This window comes from Geospiza fortis, unplaced genomic scaffold (assembly GCF_000277835.1).
Source record: "Geospiza fortis unplaced genomic scaffold, GeoFor_1.0 scaffold66, whole genome shotgun sequence".
Classification (NCBI taxonomy): Eukaryota; Metazoa; Chordata; class Aves; order Passeriformes; family Thraupidae; genus Geospiza; species Geospiza fortis.
The window spans coordinates 9765661-9784758 of record NW_005054312.1 but is presented as its reverse complement, the minus strand read 5'-3'; the positions used below and the strand labels follow the sequence as shown (position 1 = coordinate 9784758).

At 41.3% G+C, this 19098-nt stretch overlaps 1 protein-coding gene across 1 annotated transcript in view; it reads right to left on the bottom strand.

Annotated features, from left to right (window-relative positions):
* Positions 1 to 2277: 2277 nt before the first annotated feature.
* Positions 2278 to 19098, bottom strand: part of LOC102031494 (mucin-5B) — a 40990-nt gene continuing 24169 nt past the window's right edge. Inside the window, exons 24-47 of the mRNA XM_005419513.1 lie at positions 18801 to 18957; positions 18459 to 18587; positions 17943 to 18027; positions 17703 to 17740; positions 16501 to 16656; positions 15173 to 15265; positions 14299 to 14540; positions 13612 to 13789; positions 13070 to 13320; positions 12465 to 12648; positions 11824 to 12016; positions 10990 to 11168; positions 10430 to 10499; positions 10156 to 10277; positions 9748 to 9779; positions 9126 to 9303; positions 8447 to 8551; positions 8045 to 8085; positions 7362 to 7484; positions 6339 to 6434; positions 4896 to 5024; positions 3974 to 4013; positions 3178 to 3301; positions 2278 to 2641 (exon numbers count right to left, since the gene is read on the bottom strand). Of these exons, the coding sequence (XP_005419570.1) occupies positions 2467 to 2641; positions 3178 to 3301; positions 3974 to 4013; positions 4896 to 5024; positions 6339 to 6434; positions 7362 to 7484; positions 8045 to 8085; positions 8447 to 8551; positions 9126 to 9303; positions 9748 to 9779; positions 10156 to 10277; positions 10430 to 10499; positions 10990 to 11168; positions 11824 to 12016; positions 12465 to 12648; positions 13070 to 13320; positions 13612 to 13789; positions 14299 to 14540; positions 15173 to 15265; positions 16501 to 16656; positions 17703 to 17740; positions 17943 to 18027; positions 18459 to 18587; positions 18801 to 18957 (3120 nt within the window). The 3' untranslated portion in view covers positions 2278 to 2466. The remainder of the gene's footprint in view (positions 2642 to 3177; positions 3302 to 3973; positions 4014 to 4895; positions 5025 to 6338; positions 6435 to 7361; positions 7485 to 8044; positions 8086 to 8446; positions 8552 to 9125; positions 9304 to 9747; positions 9780 to 10155; positions 10278 to 10429; positions 10500 to 10989; positions 11169 to 11823; positions 12017 to 12464; positions 12649 to 13069; positions 13321 to 13611; positions 13790 to 14298; positions 14541 to 15172; positions 15266 to 16500; positions 16657 to 17702; positions 17741 to 17942; positions 18028 to 18458; positions 18588 to 18800; positions 18958 to 19098) is intronic.

Below are 19098 nucleotides of genomic sequence, written 5' to 3'. Positions count from 1 at the left end.
GATATTAAACTATTAGAGAGGGTCCAAAGAAGGGCAACAAAGATGGTGAAGGGCCTTGAGGGGAAGCTCTTTGAGGAGGGGCTGAGGTCATTTGGTCTGTTCAGCATGGAGAAAACTGAGTGGAGACCTCATTGCAGTTACAACCTCTTCATGAGGGGAAGAGGAAGGGTAGGCACTGAATCCTTCTCTGACCAGTGACAGAACCCAAGGGAACAGCCTGAAGTTGTGTCAGGGCAGGTTTAGGTTGGATATTAGCAAAAGGTTCTTCATCCAGAGGGTGGCTGGGCACTGGAACAGGATGCCCAGGGAAGTGGTCGCAGCACAAGCCTGACAGAGTTCAAGAAGCACTTGGACAATGCTCTCAGGCCCATGGTGTGACTCTGGAGGATGTCCTGTGCAGGGCCAGGAGTTGGATTCAATGATCCTTGTGGATCCCATCCAACTCAGCATATTCTGTGATTCTGTAATATTTACTGACTGTCTTTATTTACTGACTGTCTTTTAGCTGAAGAAGCTGAAATTCTCATTAAAAAGGCTTTACCTTGCTGCCAGCTAAGTAAAACTCTGCACCTCCAAACAGAGAATCAGAAAGTTCTCTTTGAAACCTGGCCAACCGGCCTCTAAGTAGTATCACATAGGCCAGTAGATGCTGGATTGAGTGAGTAAATGGAGTGCCAGGTGTATCTGGGAATAAGGAAGGTGCATGTGAGATTTCACATGATCAAAAACATCCTGGAGATGGAAATATGCCTTTGGTTCGAGCATTTCACCTGCCTGAAAAGCAAAACGCATGCCAAAAATAAGCAAGAAAGCATGCCTTTAAATCAATGCCATCCTCAGCTTCCGTGTAAAATCTCATCATCACTGAAACAGTGAACAGAAATCGAAAGACAGCTGGTATGATTAGATTGTTGTTTATTCCCTTCTCCCACCTGAAGATAATGCAGAGATGTGAAAGGTTTCTGATCTTGTTCCTGCCAAGTCATCTGGCTGACAATTATTGATTTGCCGGGGTGGCTGGCTGGCTGATTTGCATGAGTGTGTATATGACTACTTACAGAGTCTACTTACTATCTGACGACAAAAGCACTCAAGAATGACCTCTTCCCCTCAGGGAAAGGCAAGGAGGAAAGAAAGGGATGTCTTCTTTTTTTTTTTTGGTGCTGTTCTTTGCATTGCAAAAGCATTTGTGCACTTGGTTTGTATCAATAAAAACAGTTTTCTGGACTAATGTGAAATTTGTACATAAGCCTCAGTCAAGCAATTGTGCCTTCCAAGGGAGCTGCATTGCACAGAGAGTTAGCTGAATTATTTGGAGGTTCCTATAACTTATAATCAAGCAACATCAAGGATTCCCACAATTTTAAGATCAGTAACATCATGATGAAACAGCACACATCAAAGAACCGTGATATCTGCTGGAAGGATTTATTATGAAAAATAAGCAAATTAAAGATTCCTTGGGGCTCAAGAGCTGCAACACTTTAAAAATGGAAAGATAAAGTATAATGAATATCATATCTACTTGGTCAATTCAAAAGCATTCCCTGCAAAACCTCAAAAAAACCTCCTCAGCAGGCTGCAGGACACTAAGAAAGTCACAGTGTTTTCTCCTTCAGGTCACAAAAGACAAATTGCTCAAATAACAGAACCATCTGCCTTCTTTGTGCACTCTCAAGGTATTGTTGGATCATCTTGATCCCTGTCCACATGAAATACTGTCACCAGTACCACTGGGCATGCTAGCTGGGAACCAATTATTTGTAACACAAATCATGGTCATGCAACCAGTAGTGAGACTGAACTAACACACAGATCAGGGCTTGATGTTGGCAACCCCAGTGAGATAAGGACTCCCAATAAGGGTGCAAATATATTCATTTTGTAGTGTATATGTAAGATCCATGTTTTTGCACTCCTGATATAGCGCTCACTGTGAGGAAGGAAAAAAACCACCTTGACTTCCTCCAGTGACCCAGAGTCACAGCCAAAGTAGATTTGGGACCACTGGGGAGAAGAACAGAAATGTGGCCCTGAGCCAAATCCTGCCTTGGGGTGAACTGCAGCTGTGGAAGTGATTGTTGTTTCACTTCTAAGGGAAATTAAATACACGTGGTTATGGTTTAAAAATGTGCACTTTCTTCAGGCAGGACTTTTGAAAGGCATCAGTTGTCTCTAGAGTGTCTTGTAATAACCTTGGTTTATATATCAGTGTAAGATTAAAGACATCAGCCACTTTGCCCCATTAGCAGCATCACTGAAACAGGAGAACAAATCCTCTTTGAAATGCAGTTTATTCTACAAACATTTAGAGTGAAATCTTAGCTAATTTCCATAACTGCATATAATATCAGAAAGAAAAAGCGCTACTATGGTCATTTGAAGGTTACTCACAGCTGTTTTCTAAACTACTCACTTGCTAGGGAAGGATTAAATGGGGGATGAAATGTTTCCTTTAGTTTATACTCATGTTATCCTCTTTGGGCATTTTGTTTCCACACATCCACATTCATCTATGTACACATATGTGAACTGGATTGTTTTATGGTTCGAGCAAACCAGTTCCACCTTCACTTTGTGACTTCTTTTTTCATGGCAGCAAGTACATTTGTGTTCCATTTCACTGGCCTCCAAAGAATACCTATAGAAATGAGATTTTTCATCAGTCTGCTGCCTGTGGTCTTCCCAAACTCATCCATATTTGTTGCTCCAAATGCACATATTACTAAGGAGCAAAATTTCCTGTCTATTCTGCTTATTCATAACAGCCTTTCCTCAGGATGCTATTGGCCATGCAGGCCCAGATCCTTTGACACCAGTGGAGAAAATCCCAGTAACTTCAGTGGATTTTGGATTAGGCCCATTCTAGCAAGACAGAAAGGAGCAGTTCACGCAGAGAACAAAAGGCAGGGAAACCTCCTAGAGATGTTCAAAAACAATACAAGGACATGCTTAAGAGCAGGTTTAATAAATGTAGCTGACGTCTTTCCTAGGGGATCTATTTTCCTGACTAAGATAAGACACTCTATCACACTGAAGCCATTGTTAATGACTGCTCTTCTGCACACCCAGTTTGCCAACAAACAGCAGGAAGGGGACAAACAGCAGCAGCCCACTGGTGACAAGAATCCAGGAAGACAAGTCGCAGATGAGGACAGAGAAAGGCTTCCTACTTACACGGAATAGGTACTGCACATCCCTTCACAAAAGGGCACTGGGACAGGAGCAGCTGACTTGCAGTTGCCATGGACGATGTACTGCTCCTTCACATTGCGTTTGCATTTGTGTGGTAGGTCAATACCTGGGCAGAAGAATACTTCTGTTAAGCTTCTTCAGACTGGGGAACAAATGTTTTGAAAGGTATCTGCTAGTAAACCAAGGACAATTCATCCTAGTAAAATTTCTCACAGTTCAAATGCACGACCAAAGTCACAAATGAGAGTGCAAAGAGGCATTAATTCAGCAAAATTATTCCCCACCAGTCAATGTACTTTTCCATTTGTGGACTAGCTTTAGCATGTAAAGACACTGTTGAATCAAGACCTAAAGGTGACATGAAGGGTTTAAGTTTTTCTAACATGGCTATAAGTTACATATGTGGCTCTATAACAACCTGGGATTTCTGAGTGGATGCTACAGAAAAAAAACCCCAAAACTTTGTTTCTATGCAATTTGCAGATGCAAGAACACAGAGAATATCTTCTAAAGTTTTCTTATCAGGGGTATAGTTCAAGCTAACAATATTTCAGTTATTTAAAAGCATAGAAAATGAGATAAAAAATTTTAGTGTTCCCTTTGGAAGAATAAGGCAGATTTTTAGTCTTGGCTGTGAGGTACAGAATTGTTCTGCTGCTGTAAAACTGTCTTTCAGTCTGTGGAATGTGCAGGCTCTCAATCCACGCAGACACAGGGCGACAAGCAGGGAAGGACCAAGCAGTATTGGAACAGAGAAGCAGTGACTCAATGCACTCACATGTCTTACAACAGCCATCTGAAGACACCTCAACTGTCCCCTGTATTGAAAGTAACCAGAACAGTCAGTTCAGATGCATGTAGTCCTAAGCAGACAGTAGCAATGATGAGAGTTCAGTAACAGTCCCTCATCTCTAATCCATACAAATTCCTCACCAGACCTACTTGTGTACCAATTATATATAAAACTGCTTAAAAAAAACAAACCGGAACAAATCATCCAGCAAGGAAGGGAGAGAATTTTCTTAGAACTATATATCCTCTCACAAGCCAGGTAAGATGCCCTGCAATACATGCCTGATCTTATTTAGGTGCTATTGAAGCCAGCATAAAAACCCCAGCCAGAGACAGCAATTGACAGCTGTCCCTGGAATTGAACAGCCTGGCCTGGGCAGAGCCTACCCCAGAGCTAATTCAAGTACGTGGCTGTCCTAGTCCCTGCTTTGATCTGCTGTGAAGTCCCAAAATGCTACTGAAAGTTACTGGAAACCACCAATAGCTGAAAGCCTGGGCATGAATATTACCCCTTGCTCATTCATGTTCAATTTCCTCACTTAATGGAAGACACTTATGTGTCTTCCACATATCAGAAGACACTTTGTTCATCAGTCCCACAAGGATCCATGGTGAGTTGCCATTTGTTCAATTGCATTTTAGAACACTGATGTTTCTCAAGTGATGAAAAATCCTTCCTTGCTATTGCCCCAATATCCTTATTTTTCAAGTTCTAATGCTTATCCCACAACAATGTAAATGGTATGGGCTTGTTTGCAAATGTTTTTGGCTTATTTCCACGGGATACAGGGCTGGAAAAGCACATTTCCTTCAAACAAGGAAAGATCAAGAAATACTCAGCAAATATAACTCCCAGGCCAGGATCAAGGCTCATTACAGAAGTCTTTCTCTGGCTGTAAAATACTTACTGGCACACAGTTTGCTTCTTCAAATGGTAGGCAGACCTTTATTGTACTAGTCAAGGAAAACTGGCCAGCTGATTCAGTGCACGTGTACTGAGTACAGTTGTCATATGGATCTTTATAACTCTTTCCAACCTGATAAAAACATAAAAAATAAATAAAAAACAAAACCAAAACCAAACAAACAAATACAAACAAACAAAAACCCCAAGCCAATGGAGTATAGCAATAAAATTAGAAAACTGAAACAGTAATAAAGTCAATGAACTGGCAGAGACTGGGTTGCTCGTATCACTCTGAAAGGACTGAGATGTCTGCAACTCACATCTACAAATTATGTACCAAGCTCGCCCACTACCAGTCTATGCAAAATCACTTCTGTGGCCTCCCAGGGGGAAAGAATGAAAGAATGGCATAATGAGCATAAACGTATTAACAGAAATGCCAGAAGGTAGGTGTGCTAATGTTTGTGGGCTGAAATATACACAAAAGAAAAATAACTCTTTCAAAAGATTTCAACAATTTTCTTTTTTAATATATGGAAGAAAATGAAAAGGAATGAAAGAGAAAAAAATGTCTTTGCAATAGAGACTAATGCATAACTGCAAAGCCTCCTCATGCAGAGATAAAAACTATATATTGGAACAGAAAACTCTAGCTTGTAAGATAAATTATCAAGGAATAAAAGGATGAAATAGAAAATATGTAGAACACAAGAGCTGTCAGAGAAGCAATTGCATGTAAGACAAGCCACTGGTTGAAACAGCATCATTAACCAATCACAGGAGTAGCAGGCTGTAATAAAACAAAAAAAAAAGCTAGAATCATGAAATCATAGTATTATTAAGGGTAGAAAAGACCAAGCCATATCATTGAGGGTGGGATCATCAAGCCCATCCTTAAAAGGCTCAGCTTCTGCCTACACAACGCTACATTCACAAGCCATGACGTATTAGCTGTGTGTGTTACCAAGTCACACAACACTACAGCAGCTGTGTCACTTGACTTCTGCCTCAGCAAATTCAGAACCAGTGGCAGTACAGCTATATCAGCTTGCTCACACTGTATCCCTGTATCTTCAGGGCAAGATAATGAAACTACTTCAGATGGGAGCAGTGTGATGTGAAGCCAGCACAACGCATCTCTGCAAGAGCAGTATCACACCATGTCACCATCCCTTCTAAATTCTTTCTTGCTATTTCATGTCAAGAGAAGTGGAGGTAACATGATTTCCATTCCTGCCAGAGAATATAATTGTCTACATGGTAGTGCCTATGAGATACACACAGCAGGGAACAGCTGTATAAACATCTACATTCACTCTGGAAACACAGACATTTTTACGTCTCCTTGAGGTTCTCCTACCCTTGAAATGCATGGCACTGACTGAAAAAATGCTGAGGTCTTTTTGATAGTTCAGCCTTGTGTGCAGGGCAAGGGAGTGCTTACCTCAATGGTCACATTGCCAAAAGGAAAATTTGCCACACATGCCACTTGCTGGCACTGGCTGCAGCACTGACCCTTCTCTTCCACATAGCGAAAACCCTGTGGGAATAAAGTTTCCATTTATCCATGTTAATCTGTGTCTTGTTGCTGAAGCATCTTTGGATCAAAGCTACACTGAAGATGGCAGAGGAAATGAGCCAGCCTTCTGGTTTCAATTTTGTTGTCTTTTGAAATCTGTTGGAACCACATTAAGCCTGACAATCAAAGCGGGTAATTTTTCTGCCTTACTGAATAATGACTTCTGGGTACTTCAGTTGCTGTGAAGACCCTGTCATTGACTATTCTTCTCTTCAGAATAACACACAAAAGAGGTGAAATAAATTAATTTAGCACGTGATTACTCACACAATCTGCCACCACTGCTTGGTCTGATATCATTATCTACAAGAACTACTGATGTCAGACATGTGAAGATTTTCTCCCCTGTGTTTTAGGTATGCATTGGTTTTCTGGTGGCTGTGGGTGTGGCTGGCTTCAGGAAAAAGTGTAATGAAAGGTTTTGTCCATTTTTAACATTGGTGGTGCATCTGTCCTTATCTGGGCATGAATGGAAAAGCAACCACCCTACTTATATTCAGGAACAGACTGAACAACTTGAGTGCTAATTCTCACAAGTAATGAGGAGTAATTGAGTATTCCCTATCCACAAGTAAAAGTGTCTGGAAACATATAAACCACTGTGCAGTTTCCTCACAATCTTCATGTATGAGCTGACAATGGACAACATTAACAGAATGACACAAACATCTTTCAGCAGTCAGACTTTAACAGGTTTGCAATCATCTCCCCTCAGAGCACTTTTCCAAGGGTGACCTCTTAAATTTGCTGGAGCAAAAATAACAGCAGCCTAAAAAGGACTTTACAAAGCAATTAACAGAAGAGTCTATCCTGCTGTGTTGCACAGATAAAGCAGTTACACTGTCCCTGTTTCAACCCATCAGGCATTGTGGTCAAGGAGGTGCTGACCTGCTGACAGGTGGTTTGGCATTGCACTGGAAGGCACTGGATGCGGTTGGTCTGTGTCACGGGATCCTGTTCATCCGTGCACACACAGTTCTCACAAGAGCTTTTAGGCACCATTGCCCCTGGCTGGAAATATAGGGGAGAGAGAAAACCATGACAAGAATTCAGAGGGTTCTGGAATAAACATTTCCCTGGCCTATTGAAAAAACTAATGCTTATGAGGTTTACTTTTGGAAGAACTTCCTGAAATGAATACACATCCAGATCTCTAAAACTTCACCATTGGTATCACAAAATGAACACAAGGCTGACATTCCCAAGTGTATCAGTGATGTTAAATGAGTTCTCATAAATTCCAAGCATTTTTGGTCAGTTTGACCAAGTAGTAATCTTACAACATTCAATGAGCTTTAAAATATGTGCTCAATTACAATTCTGACCCACTGACTCTAAAGCATAGGCAAGATCTCTTTTAGTATGCAAGTTACTGGTTTCTAGCATTATCTATTGAATAATCTATCCAAGAATCACAGATTGCTTGGTGTTGGGAGGGAGACTACTGGCAGGGAAGAATTACAAGCCATTCTAATCCTGCTTTTTGTATGAGTGTTGAAAACAAGAACTTCAGATAATTCTGACTCCAGCAGCATTAACTCCTAGGAAGAAGTGTCTAGAAGACGGCCTACCTTAAATTCAACTCCTTCAGAAACACATACACCTTTTGGTACTGTAAGGAAAAAAAATGAAGAGGTTGTGCTAGGAATGATGCAGTTTCTGTACTCATCTCTGAATTGTGATTTAGAGAAGTCAAAGAGTAGAGCTAAACTTAATAGCCCACACAAGAGGGGGGAAAAAAACAACTAGTACATGGTGATATTTGGTATTCAGAAGCCCACATGTAGCATCTGCTTAGATGTTATGCATCAAGTGGGGATAATTCTATATGCTGGTATTTTCCATAAGGTAAAATGCCCAATTGTAAAGGCTGAGAAGGAAGGGAAGAGGCTTCTGCCACGATGTTACCTCATTCAGAAAAATCAAATACTTCAAAGAATAAATACAACATCTTAAGGAAACAAGTTACTTACTACAAGAGAAGATAGGGCAACAACCATCCTCAGATATAGCAACCACTGGCTGGAAACCTAAGTCACATCCTGTTTTGTTGATAATGCAGGTTTTTATATCACATTCTGCAATAGACAGCAGAGACAAAGTAAGCCAAAACCTCCCATCCCAGTGTTACTAGGGGACAGAGCTTGGAAAAAACCATCCTATTACCATTGCCAGGATTCTCTGTCCTGCATCTTGATATAGATACTGGGAATGGCCAGGTTTAGGAGCAGGTTACTCCTATGCTGTGGTGGGCCTTTGGGACTGGGAGGGTGCAAATGCAAAGCTGAGGGCAAACATATGTCAGGAAGCTTTAGGGAAGCCTGGAATACGAACACATCCTCTCTTACTGGGCGAATCTCTGTGGAAGGGTCACTCTCTTATCTCAGAAGGACAAGAGCCAAAGGATCCTGTGGAGCACCTGCTGGTCCCAATGATCCACAGGAGATTTTCCAGTGTAAATATCTGTCAGGTCATGGCTCTAATTCAGAGAACAAGGTGGACCAGAGGAGTTTTTTTTTTCTGCTAGCAAGAGCTCCTGGCATGTAGATGGAAAAAAATGACCACTCCAGTGTGCTGTGGGGCACCACATCCCACTTTAGGATTACTGATGAAGGCAAATGTCATATTATGGCAAGTGAAAGATCTACTCACCACAGACTGTCTCTGTGCAGCAGGGGTCTTCCAGACGTGGTTTTATTTTGCGTACAAAGCCTTCTTTTGTGCAGTTGATAGGTGGAGATTTAGCACAAGGGCGGGGGAAGCAAGAGATGTTCAAGGTCGCTTCATCACAAGTACAGTATTGGCAGTCATGTTCCCAAGCCTCTCTAGGCTATAAAAACAAGAGGGATAGCAGTTCAGAGAGAAAAACCTGGAAGCATTATATCAATGAATGCCTGCTGCAAGCCAGCATAGGACTGAGTTGACCGAATTTATTGTGGAGGAAAATTGCAATTCAAATCCCAGAGGGAGAAAAAGGAAAGAGTAAGAAAAAAATGCCATTATTTGCTACCTTCCTTTTCAGGTTTATGTGTTTCCAGGAGGAAAGCCTGATAGTTCTACCAGGAAATGGATTCCCACAAACTGCTCTTTCTGTTTCTGTACCTCAAGTGATTAAACAAGTTCTGGAGTTAATAAAATCAGATTTTCTCCCCAATGGCATTGCAGTTCACTGGTTTTTAAGCTTAGAATTAAAAGAAACAACTTACGCAGTCATTTTTGCAGAAGGTCACAGAACACAGATAAACTATAAAGACAGTATTTTCCTTCCTCTTACCTGTTTCACTGACCCATCTTGTGCAGTGCAACCTATAAAATGAATTAGATGTTACTTTAAAGGTAACTCCATCAGGGAAAACAACAGAAGCAGAAAAACAGGAACAGAAGGAAGGTATTGAAATCTGAGAAACAGCCACCAAGAGAAAGAGAAATTCAGAGTGCAAAGTCACAGGCTGTAAACACAAAAACATCTTAAATATGCTATTCTTTGTTCTTTTGAAAGTTGCATCTTTTGCATATGAGAGCAGGCAGAAGCTCTCAATCTGGAATGTTTCCAACTTCACCAGAAAGGGTCAGTAACAAGATCTCCCCTATTTCCTCTGTACCTAAAACAACCCCCTTAATATGCACTTCTAGTCTGGCTCTGACCCCCACTTCCCATAGCACCATTTATACCATTTCTTACCACAAACGGACACACAAATGCCATCATGATCATTCAGCAGAATTTTTCCATCAGGACAGTAGCATCCTTCAACAAACACTGGTGTGCTATTTTGGGAAGGAGGGGTGTTCATAACGACTCCTCTGCACAAACAGAATATAAATGAGAATGAACGAGAGGCAAAAATTGCCCAGGGCAGTCAAGACACCTACATCCCAAGGGAATGTGAACTTCAAATTTCCCTGGCAATCTTCACATTATGGACTTGAAAAACGCCTTACAGGAAATGACCCACCTGCTGAAGCAAGTGTTTCTTTTTGCTTCCCCGCATGGCTTGTACACCTGATCTCGAGGACAGCTGGCCTCTGTGGGACATTGCAACAGACAAGTTAAAAAGCCCAGACCCAGGTGTACCCTCCGATGCAGGGACACGAAGGGACAAAGCACCCAGCTACCGCAGCCACCGCCCGGGTCCGCACGGCGCGGCAAGGGGGCCCTGCAGCTCCAGCCAGAGGGGCCGATGGGGCCAGCAAGGTGCAAGCGCCAGCACCAGCAGCGCTCGCCCTGATTCACGGGGTGGCCCGAGCAGGGCGAAGCACGCAGAGAGAAGCGGTGCGTTGCCATCTAGTGCCCAAGCTGCGGGGAACACACACAACTCCTCGGCTGAGCTACGCAGGACACACCGTGGGGCTGGCTCCCCCTTGTTTTTGTACCAGGTCTGGGCTGGAACAACCTCTTTGGTTTGTTCCTGCTTTTTCTCAGGTCCAGAGCAGCAGGGGAGGGCAGAGCAGGCCAGGCTTGCTTCACCCCAGGGGGTGTTTTCCACGTTAACTCGCTGCCCGTTCCCAGGCTCACCGCACTGCCCGCTCGCCAGCCTCCTCCAGTCCACGCAGACCCCGTGGAGCCCGCACAGCGCCGCGTAGGTCTGCATGCTCTGGCACTCCGTGCTGGGGTGCTCCTCCGAGCACCCGCTGGCCACACACGCCTCGTAGTACGGCTGGGGGGGCACCACGCCGTGGCACTCCGTCAGGGTCCTTCACAAAGCCAAGAGAAAAACCTTGGGCTACTTCCAAAGAAGAATTCAACTCAGAGCCAAACCATCCCCCCTGCTCCAGGCAAAACCTCAAGGTACAACTACAAATTGTTCTCATAGGCAACACACCCCCACAGGTTAATAAAGAATGAGCTTTACCTGCCATTCTTTACAATGCTTTGAAAGGAAACAATATTATGTTGGACTGCTACCTGCAAAGGCTCCTGCACAGCTCATAGCTGTAAGTCTATATCTGACGTTTTTATGCCAGCATGTTTGAAAATCCTGCTTTAAACCACAAAATTATTTTAAAAACAGGCACATATATTTGCTTACTATATTCTGACTGTGTTTAATATCATTCAGAGCTTTCAGATACTGAATTATAGCTAGTTCCCACTTGCCCTCTCCAGAACTGACAGGCAGAGGGAGTGCCAAGCAGCAGACACAATTTAGAGATGACCGATTTTGCTGATGCAGCTTAAAAATATCTGCCAAGCTCAAGAACACACACGTCAGTTCACTGCTCAGTTTCACAAGGTATGCAAGACTTTGTGTTTTCTTCATATCCCAGAATCAGTTCACCCAAGCCATTTAGTGAAGAATAAAATTACCCTGTGGACTTTTTTTTCTGATACTTTTGGGAGTTGTCTTACCAGATGATTTTACACAGATTAGAAGGCACACAATGCTGATGATACTCAATCTTCGACGGCTGTGAGACACCAGGGTTACAGTATCTGTTGGTAGGATGCAGGACTTTCCAATCTAGTGCCATCTTTTTGAAGGACTTGACGACCTCACCATTCCTCTTCATAGCATCATCAGACTTCTGGTTGGTGCAGGTACCTGGTAGCAATATAAAAATGACAGTTCAAGGACAGTTGATGCTGATGAAGCTGCTTTTAGAGAAAATCTGGGGGGAAGTTCTCCTCCTTGTGTGAAGGGAGCAACATGTGGGGTCCTGGATAAATTCACACAAACTGTTTCTAGGAAGTGAAGGCTCGAAGAAACATGGCACAGGACTCTCCACATTTCCTACATTCCTATATGAAGTAGATACGATGAAAAGGAAGGGCCTAGAAAAATTCTATCTCCATCCCCCAACAGACTGTGAACAGAATTAAAGATATGACTTAAAACTACATTTCCTGACAGTGTCTTTCCATTAAATAAATTTATTAACATTTGTGAGAAATAGTGAAGTTGCAAGCATTTAGAGATTTTACAAGAGAATGAGAGATAGAAGGAGGAAAATTCAGAGCAATACTTTTTGTCAGCTGATGAGGACACTCACCACAGAGTCCCATGGTATTGTTATAAAACTTGCTGAAAGGGAGTTTTATGTAAAATGCAAGTCGACTATAGGAGATGTAAACCTCTAATTCAGGTATTTCAATTATGGCATAAAGGCCAGAACTGGTTATCCTGATACCATTCTTAAAAATGTCTGGAACAACTTTCTTGTCATCAAACAAGATCTAAAAAGAAAAGAAACAAAAGGTTTTTATGGATGCTCCTTCACTGAGTAAGGAACATGATAAGTGCAACTGGAAAGCAGAGCAGCACAAATTCAGACCTTGCACCAAATGACGTCTGTCAAAGTCAGTCATTTAAGCAGTTGTCTAATACTCCTTTTTAATATGTTGCAATTTATATTTGAATACTCCTATCAGGATGAAAACCACAATTTTCAGCTATGTGATAATTTCTCAGATTTTTAGAATATATAGATTCTATTGATACAAAGCAAAAAAGAGAGAGAAGAAGCAAAGCAATTGCATTTCTTACCCATTCGATGTTTTACAAGCTTAATCCTTTGTCATCACAGGACGTTTGGCAGTACAGTAACATAACTACAGCAAAATAATTTTGAGAATTCATTTAAACACAATACTGTACCAAGTTTGTTTCTTTTCCACGTTCCTTTGCTTGTGTCAGAATAACAACAGAGTTGGAGTAAAAAATGATGAGGGACATTGAGCAAATTGCTCCACCAGTGGCAGCACAGTAGTAGTTGTCTATGTGAATCCTGAAGTTGTGAGAGTCAGGGTGAATTGACTTCACAAGGACATAGGTACAGTTTTCTTTAAAATGGTAATATGCTCCATCAAAAGTCACATAATGCTCATTTCCCCATCCACTGCAAATACCTAGAAGACAGAATGACAGGCTTCAAGTTTGACTTCGGAGCTACCTGTAAGTACAAGCTGGCTTTAACCTTTTTACTCGCTTCCAGTCAGACACAAAAATCTGGTTTGATAAAGAAAATTACTCTAGCAAGGACATCTGCTTTCAATAGCCAAGATTTCAGGTGGGATTTCTGTTCCATTGTATCCTACTGAATTGATATGAACATAATATACATGTTGACCTGATAGACTTTTCTTTTTTTGAGGCCCAGCTGAACTAACATAAATTTCAGGAATTCTCCTGCCACTTACACTGACACTCAGAGACTTCACAGCAACCGGTTTCATCGGAATGTTTTGTGATCGGGAAACCATTGACACAGAGTTTCAGCTGCTGAGGTGGGCAAGTCATGACAGACAATTTGATATTGTTTCCTTCTCCCAGGCAAGTGGCAGTATGGCAGTTTCCAAAATTCCATGTTTCATTAAACTATTGATTAATTGAAAAAAAAAAAGAGGAGAGGCAAATAACAAAGTAATTTCACAAAATCTTTAAAATCACACACAGCAACTACATTCCATTCATTTAATTGTCTAGCATGGCAAAATTTGGTGTTTACTCTGGCTCTGGAAACCAGGCAATATGAACCATATAGGAATAAAGAGAGCCTCGATATCTACTGGTTTTGGTATATATGTTAGGGTCCTGATAACTTCTGGTGGTAGGACACTGCCAGATGTGGCTTCCTAGTCTTTGTTCAGCTTAGGTAGCTCTGCTCACATACAATCATTTAGGTGTTTCAGGTGAACAGAAGAATCTTCAACTTATTCTTTCAGTGAGGGGTTTCTGGCATACTTCTAAATCATCTCATTCAGCCACACCTACAGTCCAGCTGTAGTGCTGGATACCAGCATCAGAGGAGAACACCAAACCTTGGCTGCAGGCAATGCATGGTGGATTGATGAATGATGAAACATATCTTCTTCAGAGTCTCTCACCTTTCTGGGAGGATTGAGTGCAAGACAATCACTCACAGGAGTCCTTATGGGAGCAGGAACTTGGTTTGTTACACCAGGAGCAGGTGTTGGTGGACAGGTTTCAGAACGTGGATCACAGACCTTGAGAGTCGCAGTATGACCAGTTTTACACTCTGCCCAAATGAATTCAATCTGACATGATTTATTGCAGACGGAGTAAGCACAACGACCTGATACATTCACTGGCAGAGAAACATTTCCTCCTGCAAGGGCAAAACCCAAGTGTTAGCCTGAGGCTGCATTCTCAGCCCTGCATTTATCTGTAGCCAATAGCCATGCTCAAGGGACTGTCTGTCTGCAGCTCCAGGGATTCAGTGGCTGAACCCGGACAGCAACTCATCCAAATGGCAAAGTCTGAGGGAGGGCCACAAGGCCTATTCTGAAATCCTGCTCTTAGGTACATTGGAAGGAATTGAAAATGAGTACAAGAAGAGCCAATAAATACTGAGTACATCACCAAGTGCATCCGCTCTTCACAAACACCAGGAGCTAAGTGAAGCAGGAGCTACTAACAGATGAAGAAGTGTGTTTCCTCCTCTGCTTTTGGAATATTATTGTCAGTTACAAGCTCATGTTCAGCAGTTTGGGATTCAGGGCTCTGCTGACATCAGCAACTGCTAGAAGTTTCTTTACACCAGGGGTATTCAAACCAGAACAGAGTTATTGGATATGGGAGAGTTGTAGTTCTGAAGGTGTTAGCTGCAGTTCAAAGATGTAACAACTTCTGGTAATATCTAACTGTGACAGGCAGAATGAGCACTTGCTGAAGCACTTTTATCTATCAATACATCTTTCCATGTCAATGGTGCAGAAAATAAATTGCATGGTTTCTCACCCATCTGTATCAATTGTCCATTGTCATTGCAGAAGCAGGGAGTGGCTACCTCTGATGAGAGAGGTGCAGATGTTACATATTGCTTTTGTGGTTCTGCAGGAAATCAAATGAATTAGTGTTTAAATCCTCTACTACTCTACTTTCAAGCCCTACATCTCTTACATTCTCTACAACTACAAAAAAAATTTTAAAAAATCTTTTTTTTTTATCCCCACTATATTCTGTACACATCTGCACAGACCCCATCTTCTGTATTTATAAACACTCCCTCTATTACACAGTAGGGTGCTGTAATACTACACATACCCTCCCATATCGAGGTTTTTTTTTTTTTCCTATACAGAATACAATAAACACCCCTTCTTGTGTCATTTATTCATTTCAATTTAATGTTTCTAGCCCTGCAGTACTTCACCTGACTTTGGAGAGGTGATTTCCAGTGGCACTCCATTTGGATTTTTAGTGCTTTCTTTGAAAGAAACTGTTGGTTTAAATAGAAACAGATCATGTAGACATTTTACTATGCCACCTACATTCTGCTTTCAATAATCCTGCCTTTACTAGGTACTAATTCACTGTACTTATTCAATTTTTTAACATTTTCAGTAAATATCAAACACATAGGTTGACTATCAAGTATTTAGCTCTTCCACTCACATGAGAAGAGAAGCTAACATTTAATTTTCTTTGTTACCCTTGTATAATTTCCTTCCGGGATAATATATATATATATATTTAGCCACTTATTTTTATTTGTAAAAATCATGTGGCAAATTCCCCACTTTTCTTTATATCTTTTAGGAAAAAGAGTAAAGAAATTTTCTGATTTTTCACATTCCATTCATGCTGAAAAATGTCTTTTGAGCAGGAGTTAACTGCCAGGAAGCTTTATTTTCATAAGAAAAGTGACCTGTATAAGACTCACTTATTCCAATGCAGAAAACAGTACAATAAAAACCAGAATGTGTTATGGGTGATAAGAAGGAGAAAAAAAAGATTTAGAAGTATGAAATATTGAGACTAATGACACCAGAGTATCAACTGTGATATGCTCAAGCTTATTGTAAAGATTGAATGAAAAATTACTGAATCTTTCTATTCTCTCTTAACCTCACTGATAGTAAGGTCAGCAAGAATCTATAACATTGCAGTTTTGGTCCTCACCACAAGACCCACAAGCTCTGATCCCTCAGTTTTGAAACTTCAAAAGTCTTAAATTCTATTGTTATCCTAGACATGCTGTAGGAATCTTTTTCCAGGATGGATAAATCTTATTACCATTGTGGACTTCCACAGAATCACCACCAAGTCCCTTATCAATCTAATACCTTGTGCTGGTGTAGGTGGAGTTCTGCAGTGAGTAAGGGTTTTCATGATCTGTCCATTAGGGCCACAGACAGCTTCACCACACTTGGTCCCAGACACGTGGCTGTACACAGTTTCATTTAAGGTGTAGGTTTTCCCATTGTAGCAGCACAGGCAAACTGAGGTGCCAAAAGAGAAAATGTCATGGCAATAGAGGACACTTGCAATTTAAATACAAGTGAAAAGCAAACCAAACTCTGAATTTACCCTTCTGAATGTCACAACATCAAACATAAATTACCTGGCTAAGAAACTTTCTTACTTGCTATTTGAGAAGTTGCACTGTGAGTCTATCTCAGTTATTTAAAGTGTGTTGGATTTTTCTGGTTGCTGGTGTTTCTTGGAGTCAGCTTGTGTGGAGGAATTACTGGTTGGTAAAAGCATGAGAACTGATACTAGCCTAACTCAGCATGGAGCACAGGAGAGCTCTCTCTGGGGAGGGACTAGGATTATTGCCTTTCTGAGTGGCAAAACACTGGCTCAGGAGGTGTTGCACAGCCATTTCCATCCACAAATGAGGAGCATGCAGTAGTACACAATTTCATTTAAATATATGAGAAGTTCTCCAGATTTTGGGGACTGTACTGTAAGAACCAAAGGAAGTGTATATATTACTGTAACAAAATCAGCTAAACTGCAAATGTGTTATCTACTGGGTCACCCTGGATGTGCTTTCTCCCAGATATGGGAATGAACTGATACTGTACCTTAACCAAATGTGTCCTTTGGGCACACAAACACGTATCTAATAAGCTATCTGTCTTAGTTTATTTTATTAAATGAATGGTCAGCACTTCTACAAGATTTGCCCTGTTCTAAAAGTACTTATTAAAAGAGGTACCATGAATGGCCTGCTACAGACTACTATTTATCTGTCTTCACTGACTACCAAGGAAGTGGAAAAGTGGAAAAGCGGTATTAACCTGTGTAAGATGAATCCTGCATATCACACCTGTCTCCTTCCTCCTCATGATTATCCTTTACACAGTTCTTGAGGTCAAAGGCTGCATTTTGCCTATCGAAGTATATCTGTGCAGCTTAGCACTCACATACTAAACTACCTGTCTGGCCTCCTATTACCAATATGTTTGGTATCATGTAATTTGTGATGTTGGGTTGTTCCATTCCTGCCATCACTGAATGCATAGTGAAGGTGAAAAGTTACCTTTGGAGTCTTCAGCACACAGTTTCTCTTCAGGATCGCTGAAGAGAAAGAGTAAAAAAGAATTGTTTTATTGAAATTAATTTGAATATGGAATAACAGTGCCTGTAACTGTACCTACTTTTACAAAAAACCTACTCCTGGATTTAATGGTAATCACCACTGCCTATAAACATTAACAAAACATCTCCTAGTTTGTCCTTTTCAGTCCTATTCTACCTTTCTCACCATCAACTGACCTACCATGAAGTGCAGTTGAGGAGGGAGACACACTCTCTGCTCTCCTCATCAAAATACGGCTTGTCAGGGCTGCACTCTGGGTAACAGCCTGGAAAATTAAACAAAGTATTCTTAGTCTAAGTTACATAGGCACAGGAAGGCACATAAATACCTCTACCAAATATAGATTTGATCCCCAAATGAATGTGATTCCAGTATTAATGGTTTTTTTACCACCAATTATTTTTCCAAGTCCTCTTTTTACCTCCCTAACCCAAAGTTTTAATTTACTACATTTGTCAACAGATAATTATTCTATACAAATTTATATTGAATGGTATTTTATCTCTTCATATATTTAAAGGCAGCAGGCAAATGATGCTATGAATGGCACCATCACACAGGGAATTAGCAAGGCATGGTCAATGAACTTCTGGGACAGATGGGATAACTTTTCAGTCACCTTGATGCTTCAGACATTTAAAACCAGACTAGTAGCTGCAAATCCCATAAACTGCATTAAAGTCAAGGAAGAATTACCTTCTAAACTGTACAGCAAGTTCCCACATTTCCCTTGTGGGTTTCTGCAGGTCCTTAGACAAGGGGCTCCACAGGGTTTATAGAACCACTCATGTTTGTCAGGTGGATTGTAATAATCACAGAACACAGCTGGAATAGAAGAATAAAAAACATTTAGGTCTCAGATGCTGGGCAGGGACTATTTTTTAAATCTTGTTTAAAAGATTTTAATAAGATGAATATGATAAAAAGAGCTTGTTCAGTCACACATGCATAGCAATGTAGGTGTTCTGCTCTTCTGTATCCCGTGTGCCTGAGCACCAGGGGCACTGCTTTCTGTGTGCATTTCCCTGCCGTACTTACGGCAAATGGCAGGGGTTCTCCAGTTGATGCAGACACCAGCTCTGCTGCAGCTCCTCGAGTAAGCAGCAACTGAGGTACAAAAGCACTCACAGTCTCCCACACTGTCACAACCACAGAAGTCAGACACACAAGATTCATAATATGGAATTGGGTTCACCTGTCAAAACACCAATAGAGCTGTCACCACAGCTGTGCCTGTTGCACTGTGTTTTAATGAGGGAAAGGGTTCTAAATTTCTGTCATGTACATGGTTGACAGACTGGGGTTGTCATGAAGGTGCCATGATATTTCACAATAG